The sequence below is a fragment of the Muntiacus reevesi genome, chromosome 20, assembly GCF_963930625.1.
Source record: "Muntiacus reevesi chromosome 20, mMunRee1.1, whole genome shotgun sequence".
In the NCBI taxonomy this organism is placed as follows: Eukaryota; Metazoa; Chordata; class Mammalia; order Artiodactyla; family Cervidae; genus Muntiacus; species Muntiacus reevesi.
Window position 1 is genome coordinate 28,517,000 of NC_089268.1, and position 17,681 is coordinate 28,534,680.

General features: G+C 53.7%; 2 protein-coding genes across 4 annotated transcripts; both read left to right on the forward strand.

Annotated features, from left to right (window-relative positions):
• Positions 1–103: 103 nt before the first annotated feature.
• Positions 104–5,137, forward strand: LSM2 (LSM2 homolog, U6 small nuclear RNA and mRNA degradation associated). Its single transcript, XM_065913402.1, has 5 exons — positions 104–322; positions 919–986; positions 4,262–4,292; positions 4,408–4,467; positions 4,580–5,137. The coding sequence occupies exons 1-5, from the start codon at positions 320–322 to the stop codon at positions 4,703–4,705; spliced, it is 288 nt and encodes a 95-aa protein (XP_065769474.1). The 5' UTR covers positions 104–319; the 3' UTR covers positions 4,706–5,137.
• Positions 5,138–5,905: 768 nt separating this feature from the next.
• On the forward strand, positions 5,906–17,650 carry VARS1 (valyl-tRNA synthetase 1). Of its 3 annotated transcripts, none has more exons than XM_065913396.1 (30): positions 5,906–6,100; positions 6,303–6,724; positions 7,944–8,078; positions 8,174–8,312; positions 8,554–8,678; positions 8,764–8,851; positions 9,047–9,147; positions 9,288–9,415; positions 10,900–11,064; positions 11,273–11,354; positions 11,868–11,987; positions 12,081–12,189; positions 12,282–12,376; positions 12,606–12,696; positions 12,894–13,018; positions 13,102–13,205; positions 13,285–13,443; positions 13,558–13,648; positions 13,776–13,881; positions 13,966–14,036; positions 14,126–14,251; positions 14,542–14,646; positions 14,729–14,797; positions 14,906–14,984; positions 15,110–15,237; positions 15,570–15,725; positions 15,803–16,009; positions 16,093–16,204; positions 16,309–16,634; positions 17,514–17,650. In XM_065913396.1, the coding sequence occupies exons 2-30, from the start codon at positions 6,338–6,340 to the stop codon at positions 17,580–17,582; spliced, it is 3,798 nt and encodes a 1,265-aa protein (XP_065769468.1). In that variant the 5' UTR covers positions 5,906–6,100; positions 6,303–6,337; the 3' UTR covers positions 17,583–17,650. The 3 variants fall into 3 exon arrangements, with proteins under 3 accessions (XP_065769468.1, XP_065769470.1, XP_065769471.1); XM_065913398.1 differs by having other exon boundaries at positions 8,767–8,851; XM_065913399.1 differs by lacking the exons at positions 5,906–6,100; positions 6,303–6,724; positions 7,944–8,078; positions 8,174–8,312 and adding an exon at positions 8,394–8,425.
• Positions 17,651–17,681: the final 31 nt, after the last annotated feature.

A 17,681-nucleotide genomic window follows, 5' to 3' on the forward strand; every position in this document is an offset into this window, starting at 1 on the left:
CCCTCCGGGCGCAGTTGGGACCCGCGCCTGCGCGGTGGGAGCTCGCCCCTCCGGGAGGAAGTCGGAAGGCGGGAAGCCCCGCCCCTCTCCCGGCTTTGGCTTTCTCCTCAGTTTTACCGGGCCGGCTCCCCTTGAGCTGTGATCCAGCTGCTTGCTTTCCTCCATCACTCGGAGCTCTCCGCTGCGCCTCCCCGCTGCGCCTGCGCGACCCCATCCCGCCCCACGCGCGGGCTCGCGTTCCAATTCCCGCCAGGCCTCCGGCCCACGGCACCCGGCCCGCGCCTTCCCGGTCCGGCAGAGAGCCGGCGGCGCAAGCACCATGGTAGGTAACGTGACGTCACAAGGGGGCGCCCTCGGGGAGCGCGGGCGGTTGGGACGGTTGGGGGCGGGGTGGGCGTCCCTTTGGAGGCTTTGTTCCTCTGGGCTGGCGTTGGGCCCTAGATTTTCCCTCCATTATTGGTTCCTCACCTCAAGTTCTTTGAGAAGAGACTTGGAAGCAAATGGAATTTTTTACCCCCTATGAGAGAGTCAGCAGGGACAGTAGACCTCAAGGAGCATTTCCTTGACGGAGACCAGGCTCCGAGAAGGGGCCGGTGGAATACTTAATACAATTATCTAGGAGGCGTGGGCAGGACTCCAGGAGCGATAGTCCATTGAGGCAGACCCGAGGTGTGCAGGGCAGATGATTCTAGGGCTTTATGTCAGGGGCTCGTAGTATGCATCATCGTCAGGGCTTCAACTGTTCATTCGAGTATTCCTTCTTGTGTATTCCTGTGAAGTATTCCTTCCTGTGAAGTTTAGAGAACTGCCAGAGATGTGGCGGGATCCCAATACTAGTGTTTGGTAATACTGGAAAGGGTTCACACCTCTTTACTTTGTCCCTTCCCATATGATGGTTTTCCCCCTCTCGCCCAATAGCTCTTCTATTCCTTTTTCAAGTCCCTTGTCGGCAAGGATGTGGTCGTGGAACTCAAGAATGACCTGAGGTAGGTACTTGTTCCCACAAGTTTGTAGGGGGTGGATGTGCTGAGCGCCCTGGAACCTGTTTAATTTGAGGAGTATTTGAGCACTAGGCAAAGTGGGAGAGTTACAAAAGGAAGAAATGACTTGTGTCTTAAACTTACAGATTAGCTGGGGAGTTGTATCATGTATTGGAAAACAATATAAAGAAATCTGTAAGTAGTAAGTACCAGAGAGAAAACAGGGCAGACCCAACTTCGAAGTATCAGTTCCACAAGTAACAATGTATGTAGAAAGATGGTAGATTTGCGTGTGTGTAATAGTAACAAGTTGGGGGGGGGGGAATAGCCATAAATAGGGAATGGGTTCGATTGTGGTATTTCCATATAATATAGCTGTCACATAGAAATGAGATACCAATAGGAAAAGCTATTGCAGTACTGTATATGTGGCATAATCTCCCTTTTGTTGAAGAAAATATAAAAGATACACAGGAGACTGGTGCAGCTCCTCCTGTCTGTACAGCTTTTACATCCCCTGTCCCCTTGTATCATTAGCTTCTAATCATCTCTCAGGACTTGGATTAAACGCATATCCCTGGACTTGCCTGGTTCTAGCCAAGTACACTATTCTGTTACAAAGTCTTTTTCCTTGCTACAGGGTGCTTCTCAAATTATGATTTCATAGAAATGTAACTGTTTAGGAACCATCTTTCCTACAGGGCCAAGACCATGTTTAAGCTTACCACTGTGTACCTAATGTCTAACACAGGCCTGAATAAATTGTTTAACTCATTTTATTTTCAGAACATCTCTACATGACATACACTATTGTTGCTGTTTTACACATGAGGAAACTGAAGGTTGGATAGATTAAGAGACTTGGTTAGGTCTACACAACTAGTAAAAGACAAAACCAGAACTTAAATTCCATTATCTGCGCACACACCTGTAATACCTTTCTAATGGGCTTCTCTGGAATGCAGGAGACCCTGGTTCAATTCCTGGGTCAGGAAGATCCACTGGAGAAGGGACAGGCTACCCACTCCAGTATTCTTGGGCTTCCCTTGTGGCTCAGCTGGTAAAGAATCCACCTGCAATGCAGGAAACCTGGGTTTGATCCCTGGGTTGGGAAGATACCCTGGAGAAGGGAAAGGCTACCCACTCCGGTATTCTGGCCTGGAGAATTCCACGAATTTTATGTCCATGGGGTCGCAAAGAGTCAGACATGACTGAGCAACTTTCACTTAACCCCTTTTTAAATTAAAAACAGGGTATAGTCTCTATGCAGTTGTGAAACTTGCTTTTCACTTAACAGTATGTTGTGGGTATTTTCCATGTCAATAAAGTTGATGTTTAATGTTGTTAATGTCTGAATGGCATTTTTCTAAGCTGGCTAGAACTGATTTAAGCAAAACCTTGCTTTGCTGGACACTTAGGCTGTTCCCAGTTCTTTGTTTTTACAAGTGATTTTGCCCTGAACATCCTCAAGCGTAAATCTTTGTATACATCTCATTTCATTAGAAGAAGTAAAAAATCCTTTGAATGAAATGTACATTTTAAATATCAAAACATACTACCTGACTATCCTTTAGAAAGTTTGAATCAGTGTATTGTCTCCCCAGCAGTTCCTTCTACATTTCTATGTGAGATAATTTCTTAGTGGGGGAAACATTGACATGGCAGAATGGTGAAGCAAGGGATTTATTTGCCTTTTAGGTCAGAGATTTCTGATCTATGGTACCCGCAATGCATGTGATATTGATGGCATATAAATTGGGTCCATATAGAGAGACAAGTGTGGAAACCACAACTACTTTCATCACTTCTGTAAGATGACTTGTTTTTTATTTTCCTCTTTTTTTTTTCCTGGGTTTTCCAAATGGCAAGAATAACTGTTGTTATAGCCCCAGACCTTAAAGCAAGGACTTAAAGATTCAAACGTAATCCATTGGGTTGGGAGAAGTGTTCTTTCTCTCATGCTGGGTGTCAGACCACTTTTGTGCCAAGTATCTCATTCTAAAGGGACTGAAGAAAAGTTACCACTTTATGCAATTCCTGAAAGTTATTTCACAGCTGCAGTAGGTGATAGGGCACCAAGGGGTTTTTTTTTGTTTTTTTTTTTAAGCATCCAGGAATATGGTGAAATCACCACTGAGGCAGTTGGTCTGACACTGGATTTCAAATTACTTAGAATTTTACAAAAATTATGACCCAACAGAGAACGGACAACTTGAATTTTGGCAAGATAAGGATATTTTAAAAACTGCTATTTATTAACAATTTTTTAATATAAAAAAGGTCAATTAAAGAGCAGTTATTCTTACAAAGAAAACTATTGACAACCTTTACCACACTATACACATACTACACTAGCTTTTTTTTTTTTTTACACTAGCTTATGTTTCCTCTTTTGTCATAGATTCTTGGAATCTTTGAGTGCACATTAGTGTTTGAGAAACAGGTTCTAAGGAACTTAGAATCTGGTGGTGACATGCAGGAGGGTTAGGATGAGGGCAGCCAGGCTGGAGGCTAGCCTGGATTGAGCTGTAAAGTCATTAGACCTTGGTTTGTCAGAATTATAGAAATTGCAGAAATGTTAGACATCAGCAAACAATGGGGATTTGTAGGACATGAAGGGTCCTCGATTTACAGGGTTTGAGGTTGTGAGACAGTGTTGAAACCATTGGCAGAAATTAAAGGATTGGGAGAGAGTCTGGCTTGAAGCACTGGTATTTAGATAGCATTCCTCTTTAATATTGCAGGGGGCTCATGGATTGAGGGAGAGGACATCTCTTGTGCCTACATCATCAAGAACACTGATAGTTTGTTAATTTATATACATTACATATGGGGCTCTGGTTCCAAAGCAGTAGTATTTGAAAAGAACTGATAATTTGGGTCAGACAGGCCTGGATCAAAGTCCTTGTTCTAAACTTGGCCAAGTTACAAAATGTTTCTGGGCCCCTGGATGTTTCATAATAGCTACCCAATGAAATGGCTGTAAAGATTACAAATACTGTGGAGAATACAGGTCTGGCACATAACAGTTGTCTGATGGCAGCTACAAGAGTAAGTTGGTTTAGGGAGAAGAGATGTGAGGTCTAAAATAACACACTGCTCTGGAAGCACTTTCTTTCCTACTCCAGAGCTTAGTCATGCCCCTTTCTGTTTGTACCTTTTCTGGTTTCTTCAAGTCCTTTACTTCCCCCATCCATGTTCTTATACCCTGCTCTGAAGTCACCTCTGTGTTGACTTTGGTATAAATTAACTTGGTTTTACCCTCTCTCTGCCCATAACAGCATCTGTGGAACTCTCCATTCTGTGGATCAGGTGAGATTATAATAAGGGCCCTGAATGGGGTCTTGGGGAAGGAAACGGGAGAGCTTGAGAGCTGGGTACTTTCATCTTGTCTCTAGTTTTAATGATGGTGTTCATCTTTTCTTAGTATCTCAACATCAAACTAACTGACATCAGTGTCACAGACCCTGAGAAATACCCTCACATGGTGAGTTGTGGATAGTAGAGAAGAGGAACACCTCTCAAAGAAACCAGGAGGTCCCTGGGTGGATGGAGGGCATTTTTTAAGGGTGTTTTCACATTTGCCTATCTTTGTCTAGTTATCAGTGAAGAACTGCTTCATCCGGGGCTCAGTGGTTCGCTATGTGCAGTTGCCAGCAGATGAAGTCGACACACAGTTGCTACAAGATGCAGCAAGGAAGGAGGCCCTGCAGCAGAAGCAGTGATAGTTCCTCCTACCTTCCCCTCCTTCCATTGGTGACCCTTAACATCATGTCCCAGCCCCGGAGGCCTCCCTCCCATACTTCTTGAGGTGGTGGTGGTTTTTTGATAGCAAAAGCTTTTTTTTTTTTTTTTTTTTTAAGGAATGTGGATGAGAGGGCTAATAATGGGGAGTGGCTGTCCTCTGTTGAGTAGGCTGAGGAACTGAGAAGCCTTCCCTGTCTCCAGCACCTGCCTTTTTCACTTCTTCCCTGGAGGTGGTGGGAGAATCTCTCAGAGCTCTCCAGGGTAGCACGTGATTTATTGTGGGGAGGGAAGGAATCTATCCCGCATCGGGAATAAAATTTATGAAGCAAATTCGAGTTCTGGTTCTGTGTGTGCTTTGGGAAGGGGGCTGGAGAGGGTGGGAGAGGCGTGCTGAATTCGTCCAAGCCCTGTTATCCCTGTTACCCAGCATTATCCGCTACTACTCTCCTGGTACAAACCATATCATTACCCCAACTGGACTATGCCGTTTTCTGAACATTCGCCTACCCAACATAGCCTTATACTGTACCTACAGTGCTTGCTGTCCTTCTATTAATATGAAAGTTAATGAGACACCAAAAGTGCGTTTGATGCTGCTGGATTTTTTTCCTCAACCTCCCAAATCAGTACAGTTTTCCCCGCTATCTATTGTAGATAAATACAAACAAGGTACAATTTTTGCTGTGGAGAGTTGCTGGCATTGAACACACGCAGTTAGCAAATAGAGTTCCCGCTACAGATAAAGAATTCTCAGCATGAACGGACCTTATAGGCCCTCCAGCGTGACTCCCTCTTCCCACAGAGGAGGAAATGAGGCCCCGGGAGGTTAGGAGGCGGGGAACCTGCACGCCGGGGCCTTTGGTCGAACGGACCCCAGACTCGGGCGCCGTCCGCAGCGGGCAGCGCTCTCCCAGTCGCTTCCCCGGCTGCCCGCTCGGCACCGCCCTCCCTCCCGGCCGAGGACCCGCGCGGGGTGTCCGCGGCGGCGCCTGACCGGGTCGCGGTTCCCGGGGGCGTCCTCCCCCCGCCACCCCCGTGCCCACGCCCCGCGCCATTCCTCAGGAGCGCGATCTGCAGCGGGCGGCGTGACTACCCCCAGGCCAGCGTCCAGCAGGACTGCGCCTGCACACGCAGGCGGGGCACGGTCGCCCGCGCCAGGACCCGCGGGCCCGGAAGCGCTCTCAGTCACAAAGGGGGGGGACACGTGGGCGCCGACGGCCCGGGCGGCTGTCTCAGGGAGCTAGGGTCGCCCAGAGAACCGCCCGCCGTCCCTGCCCGCCGGATTCCTCGGCCGCAGCCGCCAGGCCAGTCCAGCTTCGGCCGGCGCCCGGCTATGAGGTGGATGCCCGGCTCAGTGTGACCACCTCCCTCCAGTACGTACATGCAGCCCGAACCCGCGTCCCACGGCCGCCAAGGGACTCCTACGAGCTTCCCACACTCCCCGAGGGCCCGCGGTCACGGGAAGTTAGTTCCCCACTGTCACTGCCACCCCGAGAGCTGGGTCCTCGGGTCTTGAGGCCCAGTCATACTTAGTCCTAGATGCCTCGGTCTTACCCTGTCTCTCTTTCTCCTTAGGGTTTTTCCACCGCGTTCGGACCTCCCGCGTAACCATGTCCATTCTGTACGTCTCTCCTCACCCCGATGCCTTCCCCAGCCTCCGAGCCCTCATAGCTGCTCGCTACGGGGAAGCTGGGGAGGGTCCGGGATGGGGAGGAGCCCACCCCCGCATCTGTCTCCAGCCGCCCCCCGCCAGCCGGACTCCTTTTCCTCCACCCCGTCTGCCAGCCCTGGAACAGGGTCCCGGTGGGCTCTGGGTGTGGGGAGCCACGGCTGTGTCCCAGCTGCTGTGGCCAGCAGGCCTGGGGGGTCCCGGGGGTAGTCGGGCAGCCGTCCTGGTCCAACAGTGGGTCAGTTACGCAGACACCGAGCTAATACCAGCTGCCTGTGGGGCTACGCTGCCGGCCTTGGGACTCCGAAGCTCGGCCCAAGACCCCCAGGTGAGAAGAAGCGTGAAGTGGGGAGGGGGAAATTTAGAAGAAGAAAGCAAAAGTCGGAATGGATGGTGAGTCAGGAAGATAGCGTATCAGACGTTGAAAAAGACTGATCATATCCCGGATTGCCACTTGGTTTGGTAGCTTTGGGCAGGTTAAACTCTCTGAGCCTTGGTCTTCTTATGTCTATAAAAATGAAAATTGAGAACATGTTGAGAAGGTTAAAAGATGTGTGCAGAGCACATAATCTAGTGCCAGGTGCTTTAAAAGTCTCTGAGTTTGGTGAATCTGAAACCGAGGAGGTTAGTTAGAGGTTACTATGAATTGTAGGAAAAGACTGGGTGAAGAAGAGGTGAGGAGAGGCAGTCAGAGAAGACAGTTGCTGGAAGAAGACAAAGGAGAAAAGAAATGAAGAAGGAAAGCAGGGGGAAGGAGAGATAATCACACCAGATTATAAATGTAAATTCTTCCTGAATGGAGCTGTGCCTTACAGGCCAATAACACCACCTCCTTGCAGAGTATTGAGCGTATGGCAGATACTTACAGTTTTCAAACAAATGAATGAATGAAATGAATATATGACATAGATCCTGACTTACCCCCTCATATCCTGACTGCCCTATTGATATAGAGGGCTCCCCCTCTGGGATTCTCTCTCCCCCTCGGCCTCATTTATTTTTCTTCAGGGCTTTTAAGGAGAACAATAGGGGGTAATGCATTATATACTTGCACATTTATTGCTGCCCCTCGCTACTAGAATGTAAGCTCCAACAGGTCATGGACTCCATCTGTTCAAACTGCCTCCTTGTTCATTAGATAAGTACCTGGCATGCAGGAGGTACTTAATACGTATTTGTTGAAGCAATTACCGTGTTGCCTCATGTAATCTTTAGCCTCCTGTGCTTAGTATATTGCAGCTGACATATAATAAGTGTTCGGTAGGGGACTTCCCTGCAAGTCCAGTGATTCATACACTCTGTGCTTCCCCTGCAGGGGGCATGGTTGGATCCCTGGTCAAGGAATCCCACATGCCCTGTGACCCAGCCCCCCAAAAAAGTTTTCAGCAGGCATTTATTGAATGAGTGGGAAGAATTTTTATTATGATCATTTCAATGAAGAGGAAACTGGTAATCTGTGGGAATGGAAGGAGGCCCAAATGGATTGCATGGGGGTGGGGACTGTGGTGGGCCAAGCGTTATCTCATACCCTTTCGTCTTCCCACTAGGCTGCACTGGCAGCCCTGGGTAGAGCCCTGAGCCCCTTGGAAGAATGGCTTCGATTGCATACCTACCTGGCCGGGGAGGCCCCGACTCTGGCTGACCTGGCAGCTGTCACAGCCTTGCTGCTGCCTTTCCGTTATGTGAGTCACTGGGACCTGGGGAAGAATGAAGACAGGTTCCCTTGGACCTCACTACAGGGTGACTAAGGATAATTCATTTCTTTCCCCCACCCCAGGTCCTGGACCCCTCTGCCCGCCGGATCTGGGGTAATGTGACTCGCTGGTTTATCACATGTGTTCAGCAGCCAGAATTCCGGGCCGTACTGGGAGAGGTGGTTCTGTATTCAGGGGCCAGGTCTCTCTCCCAACAGCCAGGTGAGGAAGGATGGAGAGTGGGTGGGGAGGGGGTTCCTCTGGGCCCTTTCATAGGCTCATTTTCTTTTCTCTCTTAGGAATAGCAGAATCAATGGGACAGGAGCTGGGGGATGGTACATGGGAGGTCAACATGGGGGAGCCTTTGGGGACCTAAATAGGCCATCTGAGACATGGTAGCCCTGTGAACAGCACTCTTCACAGGCCTGCAGCAACACGTCTGCATTTCTGTGCCTCTTTCCAGGCTCTGATGTCCCTGCACCCCCAAAGACAGCTGCTCAACTCAAGAAAGAGGCAAAGAAACGAGAGAAACTAGAGAAATTCCAGCAGAAGCAGAAGGTCCAACAGCAGCAGCCACCCCCTGGGGAGGTGAGAGGCTGAGGGTGGAGCAGGATGGAGGGTTGGTGCCATGGTGAGTGACTGGTATCTAGGCCTATATCCTTTTCCTCCCAAGCAGAAGAAACCAAAACCAGAGAAGCGGGAGAAACGGGATCCTGGGGTCATTACCTACGATCTCCCGACCCCACCTGGGGAAAAGAAAGGTACTAAAAGAAAGGAGGGCGAAGAGAGACCCTCACTCTTCACCCCACCCTCCTTTTCTCTTTTCTTTGTATCCTGTTTCTTCTGTCCTTGCTCCCTCTACTTTGCCTAGTGAGGCCCATGTCCTTCTCTGCTGGCCCCTCGTCCTTCTCCCAGCTGCTCCCAGCCTCGGCTCTGACCCTGCCCTTCTCCCTCAGATGTCAGTGGCACCATGCCTGACTCCTACAGCCCTCAGTACGTGGAGGCTGCCTGGTACCCTTGGTGGGAGCAGCAGGGCTTCTTCAGGCCTGAGTATGGGGTGAGTGGACACTGCCGCCCAGGCCTGGAGGGGATGGGGATGGGGAGGGACAGGGTTCAGGATCCATGGTCCAGGAAGGGGCCAGGCCGTGGAAGAGGTGACATGAGGCCTTAGCAAGCACCCATCTTCCTCCCCGTCAGCGTTCCAGCGTGTCAGCACCAAACCCCCGGGGCATCTTCATGATGTGCATCCCACCCCCCAACGTGACAGGCTCCCTGCACCTGGGCCATGCGCTCACCAACGCCATCCAGGACTCCCTGACCCGCTGGTGAGCTCCTGTCCTCTCCTCCAGGCTTCCCTCTGCCTTCTGGCTCCTGCTCCTTGGCTCTTTTCTCTTTGCTGACTGGGGCTCTCACCTCTGCCCCCTGGTGGTGCTACACTTGCCTCTAGATCATTCCCATCTGATGACTTAGCATCCTCTTCTGGTCAAGTAACCAACACTCCCAGCTTGCAAACTCTCTTCTCATGCCACTAAAAATAACATTATTTTGAATTTAGAAAGAAATAACATGAATAGTTTCTTGTAAGAAATTTACAGCTTCAAGTTTCCTTGACCACCTTCCTCCAGATTCACTCCCTCCTAAGAATTAGACACTATTATCATTTTGATGTGTGTCTTTCAAGACCTTTCCTATTTACTTACATATTCCTATACCCATGGAATTCCCAGGTAGCTCAGTGATAACGAATCCACCTGGCAATGCAAGAGACACAGGTTCGATCCCTGGGTCAGGAAGATCCCCGGAGAAGGAAATGGCAAAGCTCTCCAATATTTTTGCCTGGGAAATCCCATGGACAGAGGAGCCTGGTGGGCTATAGTCCATGGGCTCACAAAGAATTAGACATGAAAAAAAAAAAAAAAGAATTAGACATGACTTAGCAACTAAACAATATCTTGAAAATGTCAGAAAGTGTCCATATCCATTGCAGCATATAAGAAATACCTGTGGTCTGTATGAGAAAGAAGTTGCTATAGTCCTGTCCCCAAGGAACTCTAAACCTAGTGGGGGTAAACAGATCAATACAGTAGTGAATATAATGTAGTTTGGTGAGTCATTGAAAATAATGTACAAATACAGTGAACCTAATTAAGCTTACCAATGTTTTTTTATTTAATCTTCACTATCTTGTTAAAGAAAGCCTCCCCTACCTCAAAGTTATAAACATGATCACCTATTATTTTCTTCTTTTTTTATTTTTGGAAATGATACTATTTTCTAATGCTTTTTCTCATAGTTTTGTTTTCTTAAGTTGAAAGGTTTTTTTAAAAACTGAATTAAAATTAAATTTAAACATTAAAATAAAATTATTTTTGTGACTATGGGGAAGTAGGGCAATTTTCCAATCAAATTAGCTACAGTCCCAAACAAATTTATTGAAGTTTGCCCTTTCTCCACTGACATTTGAAATGCCACCCTTAACAAATACTAACTATGCTTACATCTGTTTCCAGTCACTGTTTTGTTTCCTTAATCGGTAACTTTGTTCCTGGTTCCTGTGAAAACTTGTTTTAATAATCATAGTTCTCTGATATGTTTTGCTATCTAGTTGGGCAGGAGCCTCCTCTTAGTTGTTTTTGCCAAATTGCCTGGGCTGTCCTCACACATCTCTCCCTGACGATTTTAGCATGGGGAGAGTTCTGATCCACCGCCCCTTCCTTTCCTGAGTCCATCAACCACCTGTCTAGAGTCCCTGCTTCCCTCGGGACAGCTCCACCACCCACTCACCCCTGCTTCTCCATGCTCCCTGCAGGCACCGTATGCGTGGAGAGACCACCCTGTGGAATCCTGGCTGTGACCACGCAGGCATTGCCACCCAGGTGGTGGTGGAGAAGAAACTCTGGCGCGAGCAGGGGCTAAGTCGGCACCAGCTGGGGCGAGAGGCTTTCCTGCAGGAGGTCTGGAAGTGGAAGGAGGAGTGAGTGCCAAGTCCCTGCTGGCATCACAGCCCCGTGACCCTGGCTGCAGGGTCAGACCCGCTCACAGAGGCTGAGGGTCATGTGGGCCCAGGGCCCAGGTTCATCTCAGAGTGATGAGTGATCCCCACCTTCTGCCCCCTTTGCTACCTGATGTCATCCTCCAGCCTAGACCCCATTGCTGATCCCAGTCTGTCTGTCCACTTCCAGGAAAGGTGACCGGATTTACCACCAGCTGAAGAAGCTTGGCAGCTCCTTGGACTGGAATCGAGCCTGTTTCACCATGGATCCTGTGAGTAGGAGTAGGAGGGGTCTTGGGGCTGGGGTGGGAGGGGGAAGCTCCCCACAGAGGAGAGCACACTCTGGGGGCCCACTTGTAGGGAGAGTGGGTCCCCTCCTGGGGACACCAGGAAGTGGTCCACTCATAGGAAACCACTAGGGCTCAGCTGCAAATGCTTTCTACCCCATGTCACAGCCCTTTGTGTGCCCTGTCGTTCCCTATAGGAGCTCAAATTCCTTCAGGTGGCACCTGAGGGGCCTCACCCTCCCCTGAGCTTGCACTCCTAAGACTCTGCACTAGCCCCTGTTCCTAGCTGAGTGACTTCCCTGCCATATCAGCGTCACCACGCTGTTTCCTATCTGTGTGTTCCCATAGTCCCCTCTCCCTGCTCAAGAAAAGCACTTCTCCCCTTCAGCCCTTAAAGGGGGCCTATGTGCTGGCAGTGGGCTCTGGCCTGGCCGGGTCCCACTGGCCTCGCCTGTCTCAGCACCCAGGCCCATCTCTGGCTTCCCCTCTTCCCACTAGAAACTGTCAGCAGCCGTGACGGAGGCCTTTGTACAGCTCCACGAGGAGGGAGTCATTTATCGCAGCACCCGCCTTGTCAACTGGTCCTGCACCCTCAACTCTGCCATCTCTGACATCGAGGTGTGCCCCTTCCCTCCCTCCAGCTCTCCACACCTCCACCACACGCCCCCAGCCCCAGCCCCTGGGCCTCTTTTCTTAAGCTCCGTCTCATAGGTGGATAAGAAGGAGCTGACAGGTCGTACCCTGCTCTCTGTGCCTGGCTACAAAGAGAAGGTGGAGTTTGGGGTCCTCGTCTCCTTTGCTTACAAGGTCCAAGGCTCAGGTAGGAGCCAGGGGCACCAGGATCCTGGGCTGGGTTGGGGGAGGGGCGGGAAGTGCTCACTGCTGAGACCACAAGGCCTCCTGTCACCCCAGACAGCGACGAGGAGGTGGTAGTGGCAACAACTCGGATCGAGACGATGCTGGGAGATGTGGCTGTAGCCGTGCACCCCAAAGATCCCAGATACCAGGTGTGGTGGGGGTGCGGCCCGCAGTTGGGGGAAGAATGCTGGCTGAAGAGGGCTTCCACACTATGTGTAGGGATGGGATGGGCACTGAGAAAACTGGATTAGAAACGCATGGCTTTGGCTGCTTTCTGGCCCTGTGGATGGAGTTTGGGTGTCAAGAAATAAGGACCCTGCGTAGGAGGGAATCGAGCCCAGTCCATTGTGTGTTTCTGGCGTCTCCCTCTGTCCCCAGCACCTGAAGGGGAAGAGCGTGATCCACCCATTTGTGTCTCGGAGCCTCCCTATCGTCTTTGATGACTTTGTGGACATGGAGTTCGGCACAGGTAAGCACCGGGCTGTCCTGTGGGGAGAGGAAGGAGCCATGAGGCACACCTGAACTTGCAGGACTTGGGCCGGTTCTCAGGGGACTGTGTCAGGGGGATGGGGCAGTCTGAGAGCACATCCATTGGCAAAAGGTGGGGTGCGTGTGAGCAGAGACCGCAGAGTCCTACGTGACCCCGCACCCCCACGTACGCCCCAGGCGCGGTGAAGATCACCCCCGCCCACGACCAGAATGACTATGAGGTTGGGCAGCGGCACGGGCTGGAGGCCGTCAGCATCATGGATGCCCGCGGGGCCCTCGTCAACGTGCCCCCACCTTTCCTGGTGAGACAGCCTGGGCGAGGTGGCCCTGTCAGGAGTCAGCGGGGCTCCTGGCACAGCCATGACGGAGCCTGTTTCCCCCTCAGGGCCTGCCCAGGTTTGAGGCCAGAAAGGCAGTGCTGGCAGCGCTCAAAGAGCAGGGACTGTTCCGCGGCATTGAGGACAACCCCATGGTGGTGCCACTTTGCAAGTGAGGGCGGAGGCCAGGGAAGGGGGTGGGCGCCTCGGGGTGCTCACCACTCAGCCTCCTCACCCACGTGTACCTGCAGCCGCTCCAAGGACGTGGTGGAGCCTCTGCTGCGGCCGCAGTGGTATGTGCGCTGTGGGGAGATGGCTCAGGCCGCCAGCGCTGCCGTGACACGGGGCGACCTCCGCATCCTGCCGGAGGCCCATCAGCGGACGTGGCACGCCTGGATGGACAACATCCGGTGCGTCAGGCCCCTCGATGTGGGGAGGGCGACCGGGTGAGGGGCCGAGCCGGGCACAGCCTGGCGCCCTGTCCACCCTGCCTTGATGCCTTCTCCTCCCCCTGCCACTTGCAGGGACTGGTGTATCTCCCGGCAGTTGTGGTGGGGCCATCGCATCCCAGCCTACTTCATCACTGTCAACGACCCCGCCGTGCCCCCAGGGGAGGTGAGAACCAGGCCAGGGCTGGAAACTGGCACATCTGGGGTGGGGGAGGGCTTTCGGTGCATTGGGTATTGGTGGGGGGACAGGCAGAGGCGCCCCCTTGGATACTCATTCCACCTGGGCATGGCAGGACCCTGATGGGCGGTACTGGGTGAGCGGGCGCACTGAGGCTGAGGCCCGGGAGAAGGCAGCCAAGGAGTTCGGCGTGTCCCCCGACAAGATCAGTCTCCAGCAAGGCAAGGCAGGGCCTTGGGGTGGGGGGCAGTGGGGGCCGATCCTCACCTCTACCCTTCTGACCTCTGATCTCTGGCCCCCCTCAGATGAAGATGTACTGGACACCTGGTTCTCCTCTGGCCTCTTCCCCTTCTCCATCCTAGGCTGGCCCAACCAGGTACATTCCTGGTGCCAGCCCAGGGCCAGGTGGGAATCTTGGGTGTGGATGCGTGGCTCCCCATCACTCACACCTTGCTCTGACCCCAGTCAGAAGATCTGAGTGTGTTCTACCCGGGGACGCTGCTGGAGACAGGCCATGACATCCTCTTCTTCTGGGTGGCCAGGATGGTCATGCTCGGCCTCAAGCTCACTGGCAAGCTGCCCTTCAAAGAGGTGTGGAGACTGCCGAGACCCCCACAGTCCCCTCCCTCACCTGGACAGCTGTGGGTGGGCCTGGCCAAGGGGGCTGGTGGGGCTGAAAACCAGCCTGCACTCTGTTAAGTGATTCTGTACCCCGCTTGCTAGAAGAAGGAGCACTTCTGATTCACGAGAAGGGGCTGGCGGGGCCACCGAGGGGCCCGAGGTTCAGAGAGGAGCAGACCAGATGTGGGGGTGAGGGGGAGAGGCACTGGGGTCTAGGCGGGGAGACGTCCTCACAGGCCTTCCCTGCCCTGGCCTCGCAGGTCTACCTCCATGCCATTGTGCGGGACGCCCACGGCCGGAAGATGAGCAAGTCTCTAGGCAACGTCATTGACCCCCTGGATGTTATCCATGGGGTCTCCCTGCAGGTGGGGCTGGGTGCTGGGTCAGGCCGGGAAGGGCTGTGGGGCGGTTGCCATGGGCCCCTGACTACTCTCACCTCACCTCCAGGGCCTCCATGACCAGCTACTGAGTAGCAACCTGGATCCCAGCGAGGTGGAGAAGGCGAAAGAGGGGCAGGTACAGGGGGCAGATACAGGGGTGGGCCGCTGGCTGGCATGTGGGCAGAAGGCGGGTGAGCCTGACTTAGGACACTTCCCTCCTTGACTCCTCCTCATTTCCCCACAGAAGGCAGATTTCCCGACGGGGATCCCCGAGTGTGGCACTGATGCGCTCCGGTTTGGACTATGCGCCTACACGTCCCAAGGTACGGCTCCCCATGGCAGTCTCAGCTGCATCGTTCTCCCTCCCCAGAGGCACCCCGCTCTCCACTGCCCAGGGCCTAGGGCCGGGAGGGAGAGCAGTGTAGACTCACGCTTCACCTCTGCCTAGGCCGTGACATTAACCTGGATGTGAACCGGATATTGGGGTACCGCCATTTCTGCAACAAGCTCTGGAACGCCACCAAGTTTGCCCTCCGTGGCCTTGGGAAGGGTTTCGTGCCCTCACCCACGTCTGAGGTGAGGGCCTGGTGGGTGGTGAGGTGGGCAGCACCCACGCGGGTCACACCCTTGCCATCCCAACATCAAGCCTGGCCCCTGCCCCTAAGGAGCCTGCGTGTAACTGGGGGGACAGAAAGACACAGGGGAGGCCTCAGGCACTGCGGTCCTCCCGCACAGTGGCGGGGCCGGCCCTTTCTGGCCTGGGCCACCACCCTGGACACGTGGTGGTTGCTTTGGACCCATCTCCTCCTGGAATGCAGATTCCCCGTGGTTCCCGTTCCCATGGGGTTGTGGCCCCTCCTCCTGGGCACATGGTGCCCCCTGGCTGACAGGCTCCTTCCCCCCGCAAGCCCGGAGGCCGCGAGAGCCTGGTGGACCGCTGGATCCGCAGCCGGCTGACCGAAGCTGTGAGGCTCAGCAACCAAGGTTTCCAGGCCTACGACTTCCCGGCTGTCACCACCGCCCAGTACAGCTTCTGGCTCTACGAGCTCTGCGATGTCTACCTGGTGAGCAGGAGCCGCCTGCCCCACCTCCCGGTCCTTGGCCTTCTCCAGCCCTGAACCCTGTGCCCCTCTGCCCCCAGGAGTGCCTGAAGCCTGTGCTGAATGGGGTGGACCAGGCGGCAGCTGAGTGCGCCCGCCAGACCCTCTACACCTGCCTGGATGTGGGCCTGCGGCTGCTCTCACCCTTCATGCCCTTCGTGACCGAGGAGCTGTTCCAGCGGCTGCCCCGGCGGACGCCACAGGCTCCCCCTAGCCTCTGCGTCACCGCCTACCCGGAGCCCTCGGAGGTATGGGGTACAGTCTGGATGGGGGACTCCAGGGAGCTCCTCAGAGCCACCCCAGCTTCCTCACCCCCTTCTCCTCCCCTCAGTGCTCCTGGAAGGACCCTGAGGCAGAAGCTGCCTTCGAGTTGGCCCTGAGCATCACTCGAGCTGTGCGCTCCCTGCGTGCCGACTACAACCTCACCCGGATCCGGCCCGACTGTGAGCCTTGGGCCCACGTTCCCCTGTCCCCTCCCACCCCAGGACCAGTGTCTAGCATGGCTGCCTCATCTCTGTCTCCTCACCTCTCTCCCTTCTCCCGGCAGGTTTCCTGGAAGTGGCTGACGAGGCCACAGGTGCCCTGGCATCAGCGGTGTCGGGCTACGTGCAGACACTGGCCAGCGCGGGGATCGTGGCTGTCCTGGCGCTGGGGGCTTCTGCACCCCAGGGCTGCGCTGTGGCCCTGGCCTCTGACCGCTGCTCCGTCCACCTGCAGCTGCAGGGGCTAGTAGACCCAGCCCGGGAGCTGGGCAAACTGCAGGCCAAGCGTGACGAGGCTCAGCGGCAGGCCCAGCGTCTGCGGGAGCGCCGCGCCGCCTCAGGCTATGCTGTCAAGGTGCCCCTCAAAGTCCAGGAGGCAGATGAAACCAAGGTGTGTGGCGTGTGGGGCAGCTCCTTCCCCATTTCCCACCTCTTGCTCCCTCCACCATCAAACCCCCTCCCGCAGCTGCTCGGCCCGGCCCAGGCAGGAGAGCAGGTGGGACCATGGAACCCCTCCTTTTACACATGAAAGACAGAGGGGCAGGGGCACAGCCCTGGGTCACACAGCAATTTGAAGATGGAAGCAGACCAGCCAGCCAGTCGGACCCCTCACGCACCACCCAGTGCCCAGAACATGGCGTCCACATGCCGGAACCTGGGCTCAGGATGGAGCCAGTGTAGTCAGGGAGCTCAGCAGATCACCTAGGGACCCTCCAGGGAGGAACCATGGGGTAAACCAGGGGCACAAAGGAACAAGAGTGGAGGCTAAGAACCCGCATGGCTGAGCAGGTTCTCACTCCTGTCTACCCAGAAGTCCTCTCATGGCAGGGCAGTATTACCGTCACCATTTTCCAAGGGAAGGCTAAGGGCCTGCCTCGGAACCTGCATTCCTAACCACTGTGCTCTACCTCCGGGTCAGGGCCTGGGGCTGGGCCACTGGGTGGTGCATATGAGCTCTGGGGCCCCTTTGTCCTTGGGAACTGAACACTCTGGGAAAAGGCAGGACCCAGGAGACCAGTGATGGTGGAAGAGAAGGGGGTGCTGGTAGAAATGAATGAGGGTGCTAGTCGGAGAGTAAGAGGCTGCTGGTGGGAGGTTGGTGAGAATTAGGGGGAGACAGGCCAGTCAAACACACGGGTACCCCAACTACTCCCTGCCCATGATCCTCATCCGTCTTTCCAACTCTAATGTGTCTGCTCTTGTGGGCATTTGGGGTTCTCCTCTCTTGGGCCTGGGCCTCCTCACCCACCACCCCCTTTTCTGTCCTCAGCTCCAGCAGACAGAAGCAGAGCTCAGGAAGGTTGATGAGGCCATCGTCCTATTTCAGAAGATGCTGTGAAACACCCAACTCTAACCCTCATACCCCCCAGTGGTTCATCATGGGGATGGCAGCAATAAAATATTTTGCCACAAAACCATATCTCAGCTGTGTGTGTGG

Excerpts from the sequence above, each read along its gene's own strand:
- VARS1 (XM_065913396.1), top strand. The coding sequence starts at position 6,338 with ATGTCCATTCTGTACGTCTCTCCTCACCCCGATGCCTTCCCCAGCCTC. Across the intron at positions 13,019-13,101 it reads ACGTGCCCCCACCTTTCCTG|GGCCTGCCCAGGTTTGAGGC; the intron begins GTGAGACAGCCT and ends TTTCCCCCTCAG. Across the intron at positions 13,882-13,965 it reads CAAGATCAGTCTCCAGCAAG|ATGAAGATGTACTGGACACC; the intron begins GCAAGGCAGGGC and ends GGCCCCCCTCAG.
- LSM2 (XM_065913402.1), top strand. Across the intron at positions 4,293-4,407 it reads CTCTCCATTCTGTGGATCAG|TATCTCAACATCAAACTAAC; the intron begins GTGAGATTATAA and ends ATCTTTTCTTAG. Across the intron at positions 4,468-4,579 it reads CTGAGAAATACCCTCACATG|TTATCAGTGAAGAACTGCTT; the intron begins GTGAGTTGTGGA and ends ATCTTTGTCTAG.